Raw genomic sequence first — 14,053 nt, forward strand, 5'->3', positions numbered from 1 at the left:
CATTCAGCGATCATTTTGGAGAGAGTAGCTTCTGCTGCCTTGTGTCTTCAAAAAGAGTCCTCTTTCAAATTCAATTCCTGCATATATTATTGAGGTCCATGGCATGTTCTCCAAATAGGTTTTCTTGGCGGGTATGTTATTGTCTGAAGTACATTTATATATTTTAGAAACTGATGTTTTACAGCAGGAAGGATTACTTCTCAATTCTGACAAGCCTGATATCCTACCACTACAACTTGAGGCCATGTTCACAAAAGGTAATGACAATCTTACAAAGATTAACATAATTCTATACTTCACTTTGAGGGAGAAAATTGAACTTTTGTAGCTGGCTGAAGCAACATCAGTCCTTCTAATGACTTTACTTGCAAAGGAGATGCTGTTCTAAATCCATAAATACCAATGGAGTCTTTTATCAACAAAACTATTTTCAAGTGATAATCAATTGCTAATAAATCGGTAAACGAAATCCCTTTGAGATCATGGATTGCATCTCTTCATATTTCATTACATCTTCCCAGTTGATGGGTAAACTTCACATATTAATGAACTTGGCCAGCGAACTCATTCCTCTTGGATCGCTATATGGTAAATCTCTACACAGCATCTTCCACTAAAATCCCCCCCCTTTTATTAGTAAGTAAGTATTAATAAGGTAGTGTCTGTTAGACCTGTCAGACTTAGGGTGGTCTCTCCCACCCCTCACACCCCTCCCAAGCTTTTTGCCTGCCTCCTCCATATTTTTGTGAACTTATTTTTGTTGGCCTAAGGACTCTGAGCACTTTACCACTGCTAACCAGTGCTAAAGTGCACGTGCTCTCTCCTCTAAACATGGTGATATTGACTCTGTGCCCACGGCCTGTAAATTAAATGCTATTATTGGGCCATTAACGACAACTGGAGAAAAGCTATAAACCCAGTTGAGACCTGGGTGAATATAGTAACATACAACAATGTCTCGGGTAATAATTACGTAATTATTTCCACGGAGTAAAGTAATTGTATAGAAAAAAAAAAGAAACACCAAGGATTGATTATCACAGTTTGTATTCACAGTAGGAACAAGAATAATGTTGGGACTGCTTTAATGTTAATCTGAGTGTGCATACAGCAGACACACAGTGCTCATGAGAGAAAATGTGAATGGCGCAAGAGCCACTTGAAGAGGTGAAAATAACAGCGAGAGGGCATTGATTTAAGTGGTACAAAACATGATTACTGGAGGAGACATATTTACAGAAGCTTGTTAAGTGCCAGAAGCCGTATACCCGCCGATTTTTGTTAATGGCATTTCGACCCGTATTAAGTAAGGTCCTCATCAGGACATAGATTTCACAAAATAAATGTGTATCCTGGACGCAGTCTTGTAGCATCTGTGTAGGTTAAGCACTGTAAACTGTGGCCTGGGGAATGAAGGGCAGCCACACGATTAAGAGATCCATCTGTGGAGCTAAATCCAAGGCCAAGCGACCGAAAAGTGCACCAGCTGGTTATACTTGTGGGGGATCCACTCTAATCAATATATGGCAAGGGATGCCTTACAACTTGTCCAATGCTCACGAAGATGCACGGGTGGTTATGAGGGAGAATCGCACTGAAGAAGCATTGTGTGGTACGTGCGAGCTGTGATCATAAGGGACAGGGTCGTGAGTGTCGCGGTGAAAATTCCTCAAACAGTCTGCGAAGCCTCAAGCTCTGTGAGTGCTTCAGTGCAAGTCCGAGTGGGCCTGCAGCATTGATTGTGTCACCCACTCAAGTAGCCCTTTAAACATGTCTCAAGCCTGATATTGCAGAGCCTATGTGTGCAGTTTAAACTACCATTTCAACCTGGCAAAATAACCTTTTGCTAGGCCAGAAACCTTCCTTTTTAATACATATGTCATCCCTATGGTAGGCCCTGGACAGCCTAGAAAGCCAGTTGCAATTTATTTAAAAAGCAGGACATATACTTTTAAGCTTTACATGTCCTGCTAGTGAAAAACTCTTGAATACATTTTTTACTACTGCAAGGCCAGTATTTCCCATAGGATAGCATTGAGATTACTTTATTACATCTTATAGGTGTAATTTCCAAATGGGAAGATATCATTGTTTCAGGTTTGATGTCTCTAAAATCCTAATTTATAATCCTAACATATGGTGAAGTCGGATTTTAGATTACAATTCTGAAAATGCCACAGTTAGAAAGTTGGTATTTTTTTGACTTAGCCATTTGGTGCCTGCAGCATGCCTCTAGTCACATGACTGGGTAAAGTTGGCAGTTGGGTTTTGTGTATTCCTCCTAGACAGCCACACAAAGTGGGAGTTTAGGTGTGACTGAATAGACGTTCACTGGCAGGATCAGAGGGAGGAGCTGGGCCCAGCCTCACTTACACCTGAATAGACTGTGTCCTGCCCCCACACAAAGGACTGTGTATACCCTGTAGTTAGTTGGGAGCCAGGGCAGGGCATTTGTGCACTTCAAAGGTTTGCCTCCAGAAGCATCCCTCCACTTCAAAGGCACAACTGTGTATAAAAGAAGGATCTCCGACACCACCATTTCAGTATACTTCTGGACCTGTGGATACTCTGCCAGGAAGGACTACTGTGCTGCTGAAGGACTTCCACTCTGCTGGGCTCCCGCTTTGCTGTGCTGACCTTCTACTCTTTTGCCTGGATGAGAAGGGCTGGACCTGCATCTCTTGAACCCAGAGTGACTACAAGGGCTTATTTGAAGCCTCGGGGACATCATTTGCTTCCAACAACCTTTCACCTGGACTCTGTGAGTCTAGTCTGCCAAGTGGTGCCACTCCAGTACCTGGCCCTTGGAAGTGGGCCTAAGGTGCTTGCTAGTAGAACGACACATCTTCTCTGCTGAGCAACACATCCCCAAGCAGAGGCAATGCTTCTTGGCCAAGCCGAGCGTTCCTGAGCAGAATAGTCACTGCTGCGTGGATTGGACCCATCGTAAAGGCCCGCATCTTCTTCCCAGTCCTTGGATCTGACACATCGTCTCAATTGCATAGAGCATCCTCATTTCAGGTCCTCATATCTCTCGCCGACTGCAGCCTTGACGACACCGGACTCCACATCTCAGCTTCGCAGCTCCTCTCAACTGACGCATCGCCAGCTGCGCGCAGAATCTTCATGCCAGACTTTGCATCGCAAGCTCTGTCCATGGGATCCTCTATGCTCACACAACAGGACCTCTAGCTTCAGCATTGCTGCATCTCAGAACCAACAAAGTGCTTCGGCTGCGCCATGCATCTTCGACGCGGATCCATGCAACGTTCAACAAGTAGGATTTAAGATACTCTGCTCAGCGGGCCTAACTAGGTCCCTGTAGTCGGCCCGCGCTCCATCACGGTTGACCTGAAAATGTGACTTTCTCCCGGTCTGGTGCTACCAGCTCTCCCCAGTAGCACTTTGGGCTTAGTGGCACTATTGTCACTAAAAACTATCAATTTAATGTATCCGGTTCTACTAATAGGATTTTTGTCCTTTTGGTCTAGTTTTATTTGTTAAAATGTACTCTATTTCTAAATCCATTGTGGGCTCCTTTTGTAGTGTTTTCACTGATTTGTTGTTTGAGGTGTTGCACAACTACTTTATACATTGCCTCGAAGTCAAAACTGACTGCTCTGTGTGGAGCTACCAAGGGGGTGAGCACAGATTAACCTGAGGTTTGCTTATGCCTTAACCTGAGAAGGACTGTAGTTGCTGCTTGGCCAGGGTTTGCACCCCAGTCAACCAACAAGCCAGTTTTTTACAGTCTCCATTTCCTAACCAAAATAGAGAGTAGAAAACACTTTAATATTCAAGCTAAGTTAAATTTGGCACATGAATATCAATTTTAGGCCCATGCTAAATTTATAATCAATTTAGGACGAGCATCTCTTATCCATTAATGCAGCCATTCGCTATTCTCATGATTAAATTATTAAACTTCTAAAGCAATTCTTTATCTGTATTAGCCACATTCTAAAGACTACATATTGAGTGGCGTATGTTGCCAGCAAGCTTGTATGCATCAGACCATTAGATACTCATTGACCCCTCCGGTACGGAAGCCGAACCTTCTGGATAATTACCAAGTTTTGTCTAGCAGTTTCTTGAACTCCTGAAATATTCTACCATTTATTTCTTTTCCTGGAGCCTTGTAAGAATCAATATTACAATATACCTAGGGCTAGAAGTGCAGACGTTGTTTGGGTGTAAGGTTCAGCCATCAAATCAACATTAATTTGTAATTCTTGTTCCAGTATACTATTTGAATCCTCTCAAATGGCAATAAAGGCACTTATCCACTGCGAAACACCCTTTTGCATGCACACAGTTGTGCTGATATTCAATCTTATAAGGTTGTATCCTCCTGGAATACAAGGTTGCTGTGTAAGAAGAGCAGCAGAACAATTCAATACCACTTTAACTAAAATGATGATTGAGACCTACAACATGCCAGTAAACTAAAGCCAGCATGGTATCTCCGATACTTGTTTTCTATGTCAACTTCTATTTTGGAGCCTCAGAAAGCTACTGTAATTAAAGTTGGTTAGTCTCACTATCCAAAGATATTCTCTGTCACCATCCTTTAGGTTCTTGCCATTACCATAGCATTTCAGGACTCCGCCAGAAGAACTGAATGTATGTGATTTGAAATTTGTGGGATTTGTAGAGATGTATACATTTGCCTTAATATGACAAAATTCTAATTGACCTGCCCCTGGTCTTCAAATGGCATGGCTTTCAAGTAGATTCATAGACTAATCAATTGAGTATAAAGAAGGGAACTGTGTAGGTAGTAAGCTTTGACATTGTGGGCTATAGAACATGGTTCTTGGGCGATATTAATAATGTCAATTAATATTCATGAATTAAAGTTGTAATGATTTGAAGATTCTTGGGAATCTGTGTTGTATACTGAATGAGGTCTGCTGTTACCCCGAAGAGTGTACTTATAAGGCCATCCACTTCCTTCTTTAGTGACTGTGGAAAAATCCATCCTGGGCTGTAGTTGTCTCTGGTGTGACATGCGGTGCACTTGCTTGGTTCCTGTTAAGGTCTAAATTAAATAAACTCAAAGCTCCTCTATAATGTAATGCCTTGGGCCTTCAGAATTGGACCTCAATAGGGCTCATGAGACCAAAATTGGGCTTTGTTCCTAGGAGGGCAGTACTGTAGCTAATGCAACTGTGGACGTTTATGCAAAGGACACGTAACTCTATACATCTGAATGGAAAGAAACATGTCTGCCTTTTCTATTTCTACTGAGCTTCAGTGTCTGAGGCAAAACAATTCTATGTTTCCTTCTATCTGATTTATCCTCAAGTGCTAGAACACTCCTGAAATGAAGGGATGGTGATTGGAATGGTTGATCTAGCTGGAGAACATGCTTGGTCCTTGTAGGGAAGAGAATATGCAAAAAAGTCGGACTTTGTTTTTAGTTTTGTTTGACGCTTAGTGATGGTGTTGTTTCCTGAGGCAATGGTACCGACTTTCACATGCTGATGAACATCTTTTTTCTTCATAGAACACAGAGCTGTTGGAACGACTGCAGGCCCACTACCAGATCAATGGACATAGCAGTGTGTCTGCCGTCGAGGTGAGGAGAGACCTATCAGGTGTGAGGAAAGTGTGGGGCAAATGTGACAGTCTTCAAACTTTCACTGTGCAGAGGGACATTGATGTTAGGCCCTGGAAATTGCAGCTTAGTGTTCTGAAAATCTGCATGTCGAAATTGGACCTCAGAATTGGGGTCTGAAATCTGGAACCTTCTAAGTGCTCAGTAAATCAGTTGTGAGATGGGAGTTAGGAATATTGGCCCCTGGAAATTAGTAAAGAGGAACAGGAGTTTGGGTGGTCTCAAGCAAGCAAGGGAATGGTGGGAGAAGGGAAGGCTTGTTGGGCTCAGAAGTCAGCGCTTAGATATATTTCTCTATGCGAACATTCATCATCTTGGTTAATTCTACACAATGAACTTCCTTTACTACTTTTCTGAATAAGTTTTCCTGATTTGTTTGACAGAATTCTCAAGAAAAACAAAGCCCGCTGCAGACGACCCCGCTGAAGACGACCCCGCTGAAGACGACCCCGCTGAAGACGACCCCGCTGAAGACGACCCCGCTGCAGACGACCCCGCTGCAGACCAAGAGTCGGACAGAGACCTGTAAGATGACTATTTATGTGCAGTTTTGCAGTATGCTGGAGGGAAAAGGGGTTTGGTGGAAGACTGGCACAATATGTACCCATTCTTCCCTAAAAGCTGCGTAAAGTAATTATTTTTAGTTCTAGTGTGAGCTCACCTAGTGGTTCCCTTGCAAGCAGCTAGTTTAGTTCTGTTGCTGATCAATTGTATTTACTCTATGAAGCATGAACCCATCTCACCCTATCCTGTTGCATGTTAAAGGACCTTCTGGCATTATTGTGATCATAATGTGATGGTTAGGAAATACAGTGCACATATATTATATATATTTTTTTATATATATATATATATATATATATATATATATATCAAGTCACAAAAAGCACCCCATTTGAAAGAGCCAACTTGCAGGTAGAAAATCTTCGTATTTATTATGCAGGAAACAGCACAATGCCATGAAACAAAGTCCAAAATGAATTCTGTGCCCGACGCGTTTCATGCTCCTCGAGCATTTCTTCAGAGGCTTCATTACACACTGCATGGAGCACCGACTTCTTTTAAATCAATAACACCTGCCCCAGTGGGCGTTGGCTCACCGAGAGCCTGCTGGTATTAGTAGTGCCAAATAACGCTGAGTCCGCAGCTCCTGTGCAATGTCAGTTAAGAAAATAAAATACCACTGTGGGTCTGGAAACTGTCACAAAGCCTTTGCGCTGCATGATTCAAACCTGCATTACGATCTTCCTGCCCATTTTGCTGCTTGTCCAGTGACAACAGCTCGGTCCACTTTTCTGTGGCAGGGCTCTTCAACGACCGGGATTCAGCCGTTTTAATTACCAAGTCACAAAAAGCACCCCATTTGAAAGAGCCAACTTGCAGGTAGAAAATCTTCGTATTTATTATGCAGGAAACAGCACAATGCCATGAAACAAAGTCCAAAATGAATTCTGTGCCTGACGCGTTTCATGCTCCTCGAGCATTTCTTCAGAGGCTTCATTACACACTGCATGGAGCACCGACTTCTTTTAAATCAATAACACCTTATATTATATATTTTTATATATATATATATATATATATATATATATATATATATATACCATAAACATTTTTTAATTTAAAAGTAAAAGGCTTATTACAATCATAAAATATAGCCATAAAAACCAGATTACAATATAATGTAAAAGCATAGTACATATTCTTCATAAGAGGGAAGTGAAAAATGAAGGGCTAGAAGGGGGGTATACATGATTTATATTGATAATAGTCTGATAAGATTACATAGAGTAGATAATGTATACAATAGATAAATATAAAGCTCAGAAAATAGTTTTCTTAAATTTGAAAGTTCAAGGAGGTTGAAAAACTTGCAGCATATCAGGAGAACAAGTGTCCCATGCTTTGGCAGGTTTATTAAGAAAGGAAGTAACTGGACACCAGAAGGCTTTTAGTTTTAGGACAAGCATAAAGGTTACATGTAAGCTGTATCTAGTCTGTGGTTATGACAAACTGCGTACCACCCCGCTTTGAATGACGATTGAGCATTATTTTACAATGTGTTGTGATCTGTTGAAAAGCCACTGCTAGCAGCAGGTCCAGTATCTTAACATTCATTGACACACCCAACCAGTCATCTAACACACTTCCCAAAAATACATTAGATATGGAGAAGGGCACACTTGAATCAAAGATGGAATTCATTTATTTCCAAACTTGCAACCAAAATGTAGAAATAGAAGGGCACATGAAAGAAAGTGGTTTAGGTCAGCATACGGTATTGAACATGTCCAGCAATCCTCTGCAATACCTGTGTTAATTCTGTGTTTGGATATTGAAGTGAGAAGTAGTCATTATAAATGTAGAATAATGTTTTTATTGTGTTTGCTGCCTGGGAAGATTTTCTGATTTTAATCCAAACTGTTCTCCATATAGAAATGGACTATGTGGTGTTTAAATCCCGCTCCCAGAATTATTCAGTATTCGTTTTAGCTCTATTAGTAGAAGCACGCAAACAGACTGACCATAGGTCGGCGGTGGTGCCATTGGGCAGAGAGCCGTGAGGGAAACTGCAGCAGCAGCAGCAACAGGTTGAGCGGGAGCGCCGAGAGACTCCCTGCCCCCACCTGCAGACCACAGCCCCCAGCAGCCTCTGGGGCGGCGCGCCCGTGACGCGCAGTGAGCGCCCGGAGGTGAGAATAAAGGAGAGCCCGGCCAGGAGCTCCTGGGGAGCACGCAAACAGACTGACCATAGGTCGGCGGTGGTGCCATTGGGCAGAGAGCCGTGAGGGAAACGGCGGCAGCAGCAGCAACAGGCAGAGCGGGAGCGCCGAGAGACTCCCTGCCCCTACCTGCAGACCACAGCCCCCAGCAGCCTCTGGGGCGGCGCGCCCGTGACGCGCAGTGAGCGCCCGGAGGTGAGAATAAAGGAGAGACCGCCCACTCGCCCCGCGAGTCGCGCGCGGGAGCGCCCGGGGAAAGCCCGGGCAAAGGGGGGGCCCTCTGTGGCCCTCAGTGGTTGGGCGGGCCACTCCTTATTCCACATCAGGCTGCGAAGGTAACTGAACATACTATGGGGAAACGTATGAACACGATTGTACCTGTAGCTCCCGCCGTCTCTATTGAGTTGCCCATATCAATTGATAAACTGTTGGCCAATGCTCTCACCATGGTTACCAATGAGATAGCAGACACTGAAAGAAGGATGTCCACTGGGTTATCTACTACTATTCCTCTATGCCCTCAATCCCCAACGGCTACCTTTAACCACGGCCCCCCACTTTCCCCTACTGTAACTGTTATAAAACCAACTGTTCAAGTCGACACATCAGTTCATACTACTGGAGTCACCAGTTTGCCGACTGTTCCTGTCGTTGACTCTTTAGTGGAACTTGAAACAGACATAACGTCATCTACTAATAAACCAGCAGGGGAAAAGCGTAAAAGAGGCCCTGCCAAAAGTACTGCAAATAAAAGGAAACAACTAAGCTGCTGCAGAAATCAACCCACCCCACAGAGCATGTGGAATAAAGACAAAGATTGTGAAATAGTAACACTAATTGACACCGAGGATCTATCGCCCCCACTATCATCATTGGACAAAGGCACCTAGAGACTCCCTGCCCCTGCCTGTAGACCACAGCCTTCAGCTTTGGACAAAGGCACCCGTGGGGATTCCTTGGTGCCCCCCGAGGGAATTGAAAATTCTGTCTGTACACAGACCGAGTTCTCTGATCGAAATACCCAACCTAAACCCAATGGCAACCTGATCGAAACCATCGTAGACACCATTTTTAAACAAGTTGAAATCCAAATAGCAAAACAATTTAATACTATTTTTAAGAGATTAGATAAAATCGAAAACCTTGTAAAAAAAGAAGAAACCAAAAGGAAAGGCATTATTAGTTTAGATGCTCTTCGGGGGGAGAAATTCATGAAGGAGTTGGATTTACTATGTAACGGCCTGAGGGAGGGTGGTCTGGCTGTTACTGCTGACTCTGGGTCTAGTAACATCAAAGGCCCAACTATTTCCAAAATTGTTCTCTCTAACAGCAGCTCAGCCAGCAGCCCAGCCAATACCCCACTCGTACGGAACATTGGTCCAACTTATGAACTCTCTAAAGTAGCAGGAACAGCAACGGGCAAAACTGTAAGTCTAAATGCTAAGGCTATTGCTACCCCACTAGCTACCCCTCTAGCCAGGACAGGCATCACCTTGGATGGCGTAAGTAATAGTGGAGGTGCACCTGTAAGAAATAGATGCACTAATAATCAGGGGCCGCCACTTCACTTACCCCCAGAAGCCTGCCCATACGTTTTAGTTTTAGCAGGTGCCCCTGCCCTTAAAGACGGTCAGAGGGAATCATGGGTACAATTACACAACAAATGCATTGATTGGTTGACCAAACACAAAGGGGCAAGATGGGACATCTCAAATGAGATTATATCAGCCCGTCGGGTGAGTTGGGTGGGTCCACAACACAAAAATATTAGTAGGGACTGTATAGACACCCAAACTCAGTTAGATTTTTTAATGGACAATCATAACACTCATGTCAGTCTGTCTACTGTAATGTACATCCTTCCATTGGGTTATTTCTATAGGCCCCCTCATAGACCATTCCAAACGGCCCCTACTATTTTTCCCCTATCCAATAGATTTTCCGCCCTATCTGATTTAGGAAGTCTAGATTGACTACCACCAACATTTTTTAATATACCTGATGAGGTTACTAGTACTGTCCCTCTGGAAAAGGCAAATTCCGCATGTATCCATAAGCCATGCCCAGGCAGATTAGTACCTCCACATGTAGTATGCCCCGATCTTCCCATCGCCCTTCCTTTTTCCCCTACCATTTCACCGACTGATACTTTGAATATCATTAGTTGGAACATCGCTGGGCTTCTAGGCAAGATGAAAATTAAGGAATGGGTTACTTGGATAAGTAATTTTGATGTGGTAATGTTGCAAGAAACATGGTGCACATGTATTCAATTACTGGAGGGCTTTTTTTGTCATAACCTCACTGTACCATCCCCCGCCATGGGGCGACCCAGTGGTGGTCTATCTATCTGGGCTAAAATCTCCAATGACGTGAAAATTGAACCGTTGTATGTGGTTAGTAAACATTTGATAGCTGTGAAATATGTTGCAAGGTCAAAGATTTGTTTTATAAATTTTTATAACAATGATTTCGTTAACCACCCTAACCCTACTTTTATATAATTGTTTAATTTTATTGATGATATTGCGAACGGAGAAAAGTATGGCCAATTTGATGGCATTTGTGTAGGCGGAGATTTTAATGCTCACATTCATTCTATATCCCCGCCCTGTAGAAGAGGAATTGAATTATTGGATCTATTATATAGCAGGGATTTAGATGATGTAATGGGCTACAGTGGAATTGCTGAGGAAAAGGCACCGGTCCCTACTTTCATTGGCCGCGGTAGCTCAACAACTATTGACTATGTGTTCACCTCTTCCCTCCTCAGTGATGTTTTATTTAAATCTGAGGTTGTCAGTAATTCATATAGTGACCACTTGCCAATAGTAATTCATTTTAAATCCATTAAAAAACCTGTAGGTCCACACGAGGTTGGGGCCTCAAACATTACCGTATCTACAGATAGGCTTAGGATTGTATGGAGGGGGATTGATAATCAAGAGATTCTAGCTAATGTGATTAGGAATCACCCTTTACTGATCTCTAATTGCTTAACATTCGGCGGCCCTGATATAATCAAGTCCTTCTGTGATTTATGTGCAGTTATAAAAAGGGCAATCTCCAAACCCCTAAGAGAGAACAACATAAATAATCCCAGATGGTTTGACACCAATTGCTCGAGGGCCAACAGAGAGCTCAGAAGGGCCCTGGAAGCTAAACCCCGAGACGTGTCCCTTGTCAGATCATTACGTCTTAAATATAAACATACATTAAAAGCTAGATCTGAGGAGTTGTTAATAAGCCACTGGGATAATCTGACTAAAACTGCTGCCCTAAAAGACTCGACAGGGTTTTGGAGAGAAGTAAAGAACTTGAGAGCCCTGGGTAGTAATATTACTCCGATAAACTGCAATATGTAATGTAATGTAATGTAATGTAAAGGTGAATTTATACCGCGCGGCTACCACTCCAAGGAGCATCTTGGCGCTAAATCAACCAGCTGGAAAAGTTGAGGGGGGAAGACATAATTCACACTGGTACCAAGACTACACCATTGCTAGGCAAGCCGCATCAGTAAGAGAAAAGATCCATGTTTTCAGAGCCTTTCTGAATTGAGCCTCCTGCGACAAGGAACGAATGAAGGAGGGAAGACCATTCCAAGCCTTAGCGCCCAAGACGAAGAGAGATTTGCCACCCTTGGTGGCTAGCTTGAATTTAGGGATGGTGAGCAGATTCAATCCTGAGGATCTCAAGCAACGTGCCGGATGGTAACGTTTAAAGCCATTACACAAATACTTCGGGCCTTGCTGATGGAAGGCCCTAAAAGTAAGTAGAAGGATCTTAAAAAGAATCCTTTTAACAATAGGGAGCCAGTGGAGTGTGTTCAGTGCGGCTGATGCAGATGATTTACGAGGCCAGCGTAGTACTAGACGAGCCGCAGCGTGCTGGACTATTTGTAGTTTACGTTGAACAGTTTTAGTGGTTCCAGCGTATAAACTATTACAATAGTCCAGCCTGGAGGTAATCAGAGCAACTGCGACTGTCTTCCTAGCTGGCAATGGCAGGAGGTCAAAAAACTTCCTCAGTGATTTTATTATGCCGAAGCATGAGCCTGCTACTGTCAGCGCTTGTTGTTTGAAGGATAGCTGGCAATCAAACCTAATGCCCAAATTCCGGGCAGAGGTGATGGTCATAGGGGGAACTTCAGCATCCTCAGGCCAGCAAGTTGTTGGGGAAAACAGATTTTGTTTACCAAAAGGGATAATTTCTGTTTTGCCAGCGTTGCATTTGAGGTGATTGTCCGCCATCCAATGAAAAGTAGCAGCTAGGCACTGTCTGAGATTGTCCTCACTTTCTAAATGGTCACCATCTAGTACTAAAATAAGCATATGAAACACTACTAATCTGGAAGCTTGTAATTAGTTTCATCAGGGGGACCATATACAAGTTGAAGAGCAGAGGACTCAAGCTTGATCCCTGAGGAACTCCAGAGCAAAGGGGTCTGGCCTCCGATTGAAAATTACCAAGCACTGTAACTTGTTGTCTGTTAGTAAGAAAATTTTTTAGCCAGGCCAGAACCGCCCCACCTACTCCTGCGGCAGCCAGACGGTTCAGAAGGATGTTATGAGAAACCGTATCAAAGGCTGCCGACAGGTCAAGTAGGATTAATACGGCTTTCTTACCCCGGTCCAAGGCCATCCGAAGGGTCTCTGCTGTATACAGCAGGGCAGATTCAGTGGAATGATTAGATCTGAACCCTGACTGATTGGAATGCAGAATGTTATTATCTTCCAAGAAACTCGTGAGCTGGTAATTCACGAACTTCTCAGTCATTTTGGATAGAGCGGGGAGCAGGGATATTGGCCGTAAATTGGAGAGGGTGGTCGGGTCGGCCAGTGCTTTTTTTTGAAGAGGCTTAAGAGCAGCAAGTTTCCAGTCATTTGGAATATCCGCTGTGGCAAGAGATGAGTTAATGATCCCATTAATAATGGGATTCATTACTGTGGCTAGAGTATGTAGGACTAATGCGGGACATGGATCAAAAGGTGAGCCCGATTTGCAGGCAAGAATGGCCTTTAAAGAGTCTTCTAGCGTTACGTGAGAGAATGTTTCTAGGGAAGCAGTGCTTTCCTTGCTCTCAATGTTCTCCATAATATCTGTGAATTCTACCGTGGACGAAGTTTGGGGGAAGGTCTTAACAATGTCCACGATCTTATTTTCAAAATACAGTGCAATTTCATCACAGAGTTTCTGGGATGGCGGGATTTCCTGCCGAAGAACTAACGGATTGGTAAAATCTTTAACTATTTTAAAAATTTCTTTCTCCTTGTTGCCTTGAGCTGCCATAGAAATGGCCTGGAGAAAATGGGCTTTCTTAGCTGATTTTATATGAGCATGATAGGTTCTTCTTGCTTGTTTGTAGATGTCCCGCGCAGAGGCTTCATATAGCCTGCGCCATCTCCGTTCCAGTTTTTTTAGCTCTGTCAGTTCTAACAGAAGGGCAGATGAGAACCAAGGGGCTTTCCTCTTTGTTGTTCTGGTACTAGAACTTGAGATCCGAGATCTAATGGGGTCTAATTGGTGGCCTATCTTATTTAACCAATCACAAAAACCTTGATTGTCTCCAGTAGTGTTCCCTGTTGTCCTAGGAGCAGTAGCTATAAGCGATTCAATCAACTCGGGTCTCATAGATAAATTCTTCCAATTAGGTTTACACATAGACTTAGAAGTGGGAATCTTGTGACGATTCGGTCTCATAGTTTTG

General features: G+C 43.3%; 1 protein-coding gene across 3 annotated transcripts in view; it reads left to right on the forward strand.

Moving 5' to 3' along the window:
* LOC146812000 (uncharacterized) overlaps positions 1-14,053 on the forward strand; it is a 356,521-nt gene that overhangs the window by 146,466 nt on the left and 196,002 nt on the right. For all 3 annotated transcript variants that reach the window (XM_085618974.1, XM_085618975.1, XM_085618973.1), the window contains 2 exons: positions 5,510-5,581; positions 6,004-6,145. In XM_085618974.1, the coding sequence (XP_085475100.1) occupies positions 5,510-5,581; positions 6,004-6,145 (214 nt within the window). The remainder of the gene's footprint in view (positions 1-5,509; positions 5,582-6,003; positions 6,146-14,053) is intronic.

This window comes from Triturus cristatus, chromosome 7, assembly GCF_964204655.1.
Source record: "Triturus cristatus chromosome 7, aTriCri1.1, whole genome shotgun sequence".
NCBI classification, from domain to species: Eukaryota; Metazoa; Chordata; class Amphibia; order Caudata; family Salamandridae; genus Triturus; species Triturus cristatus.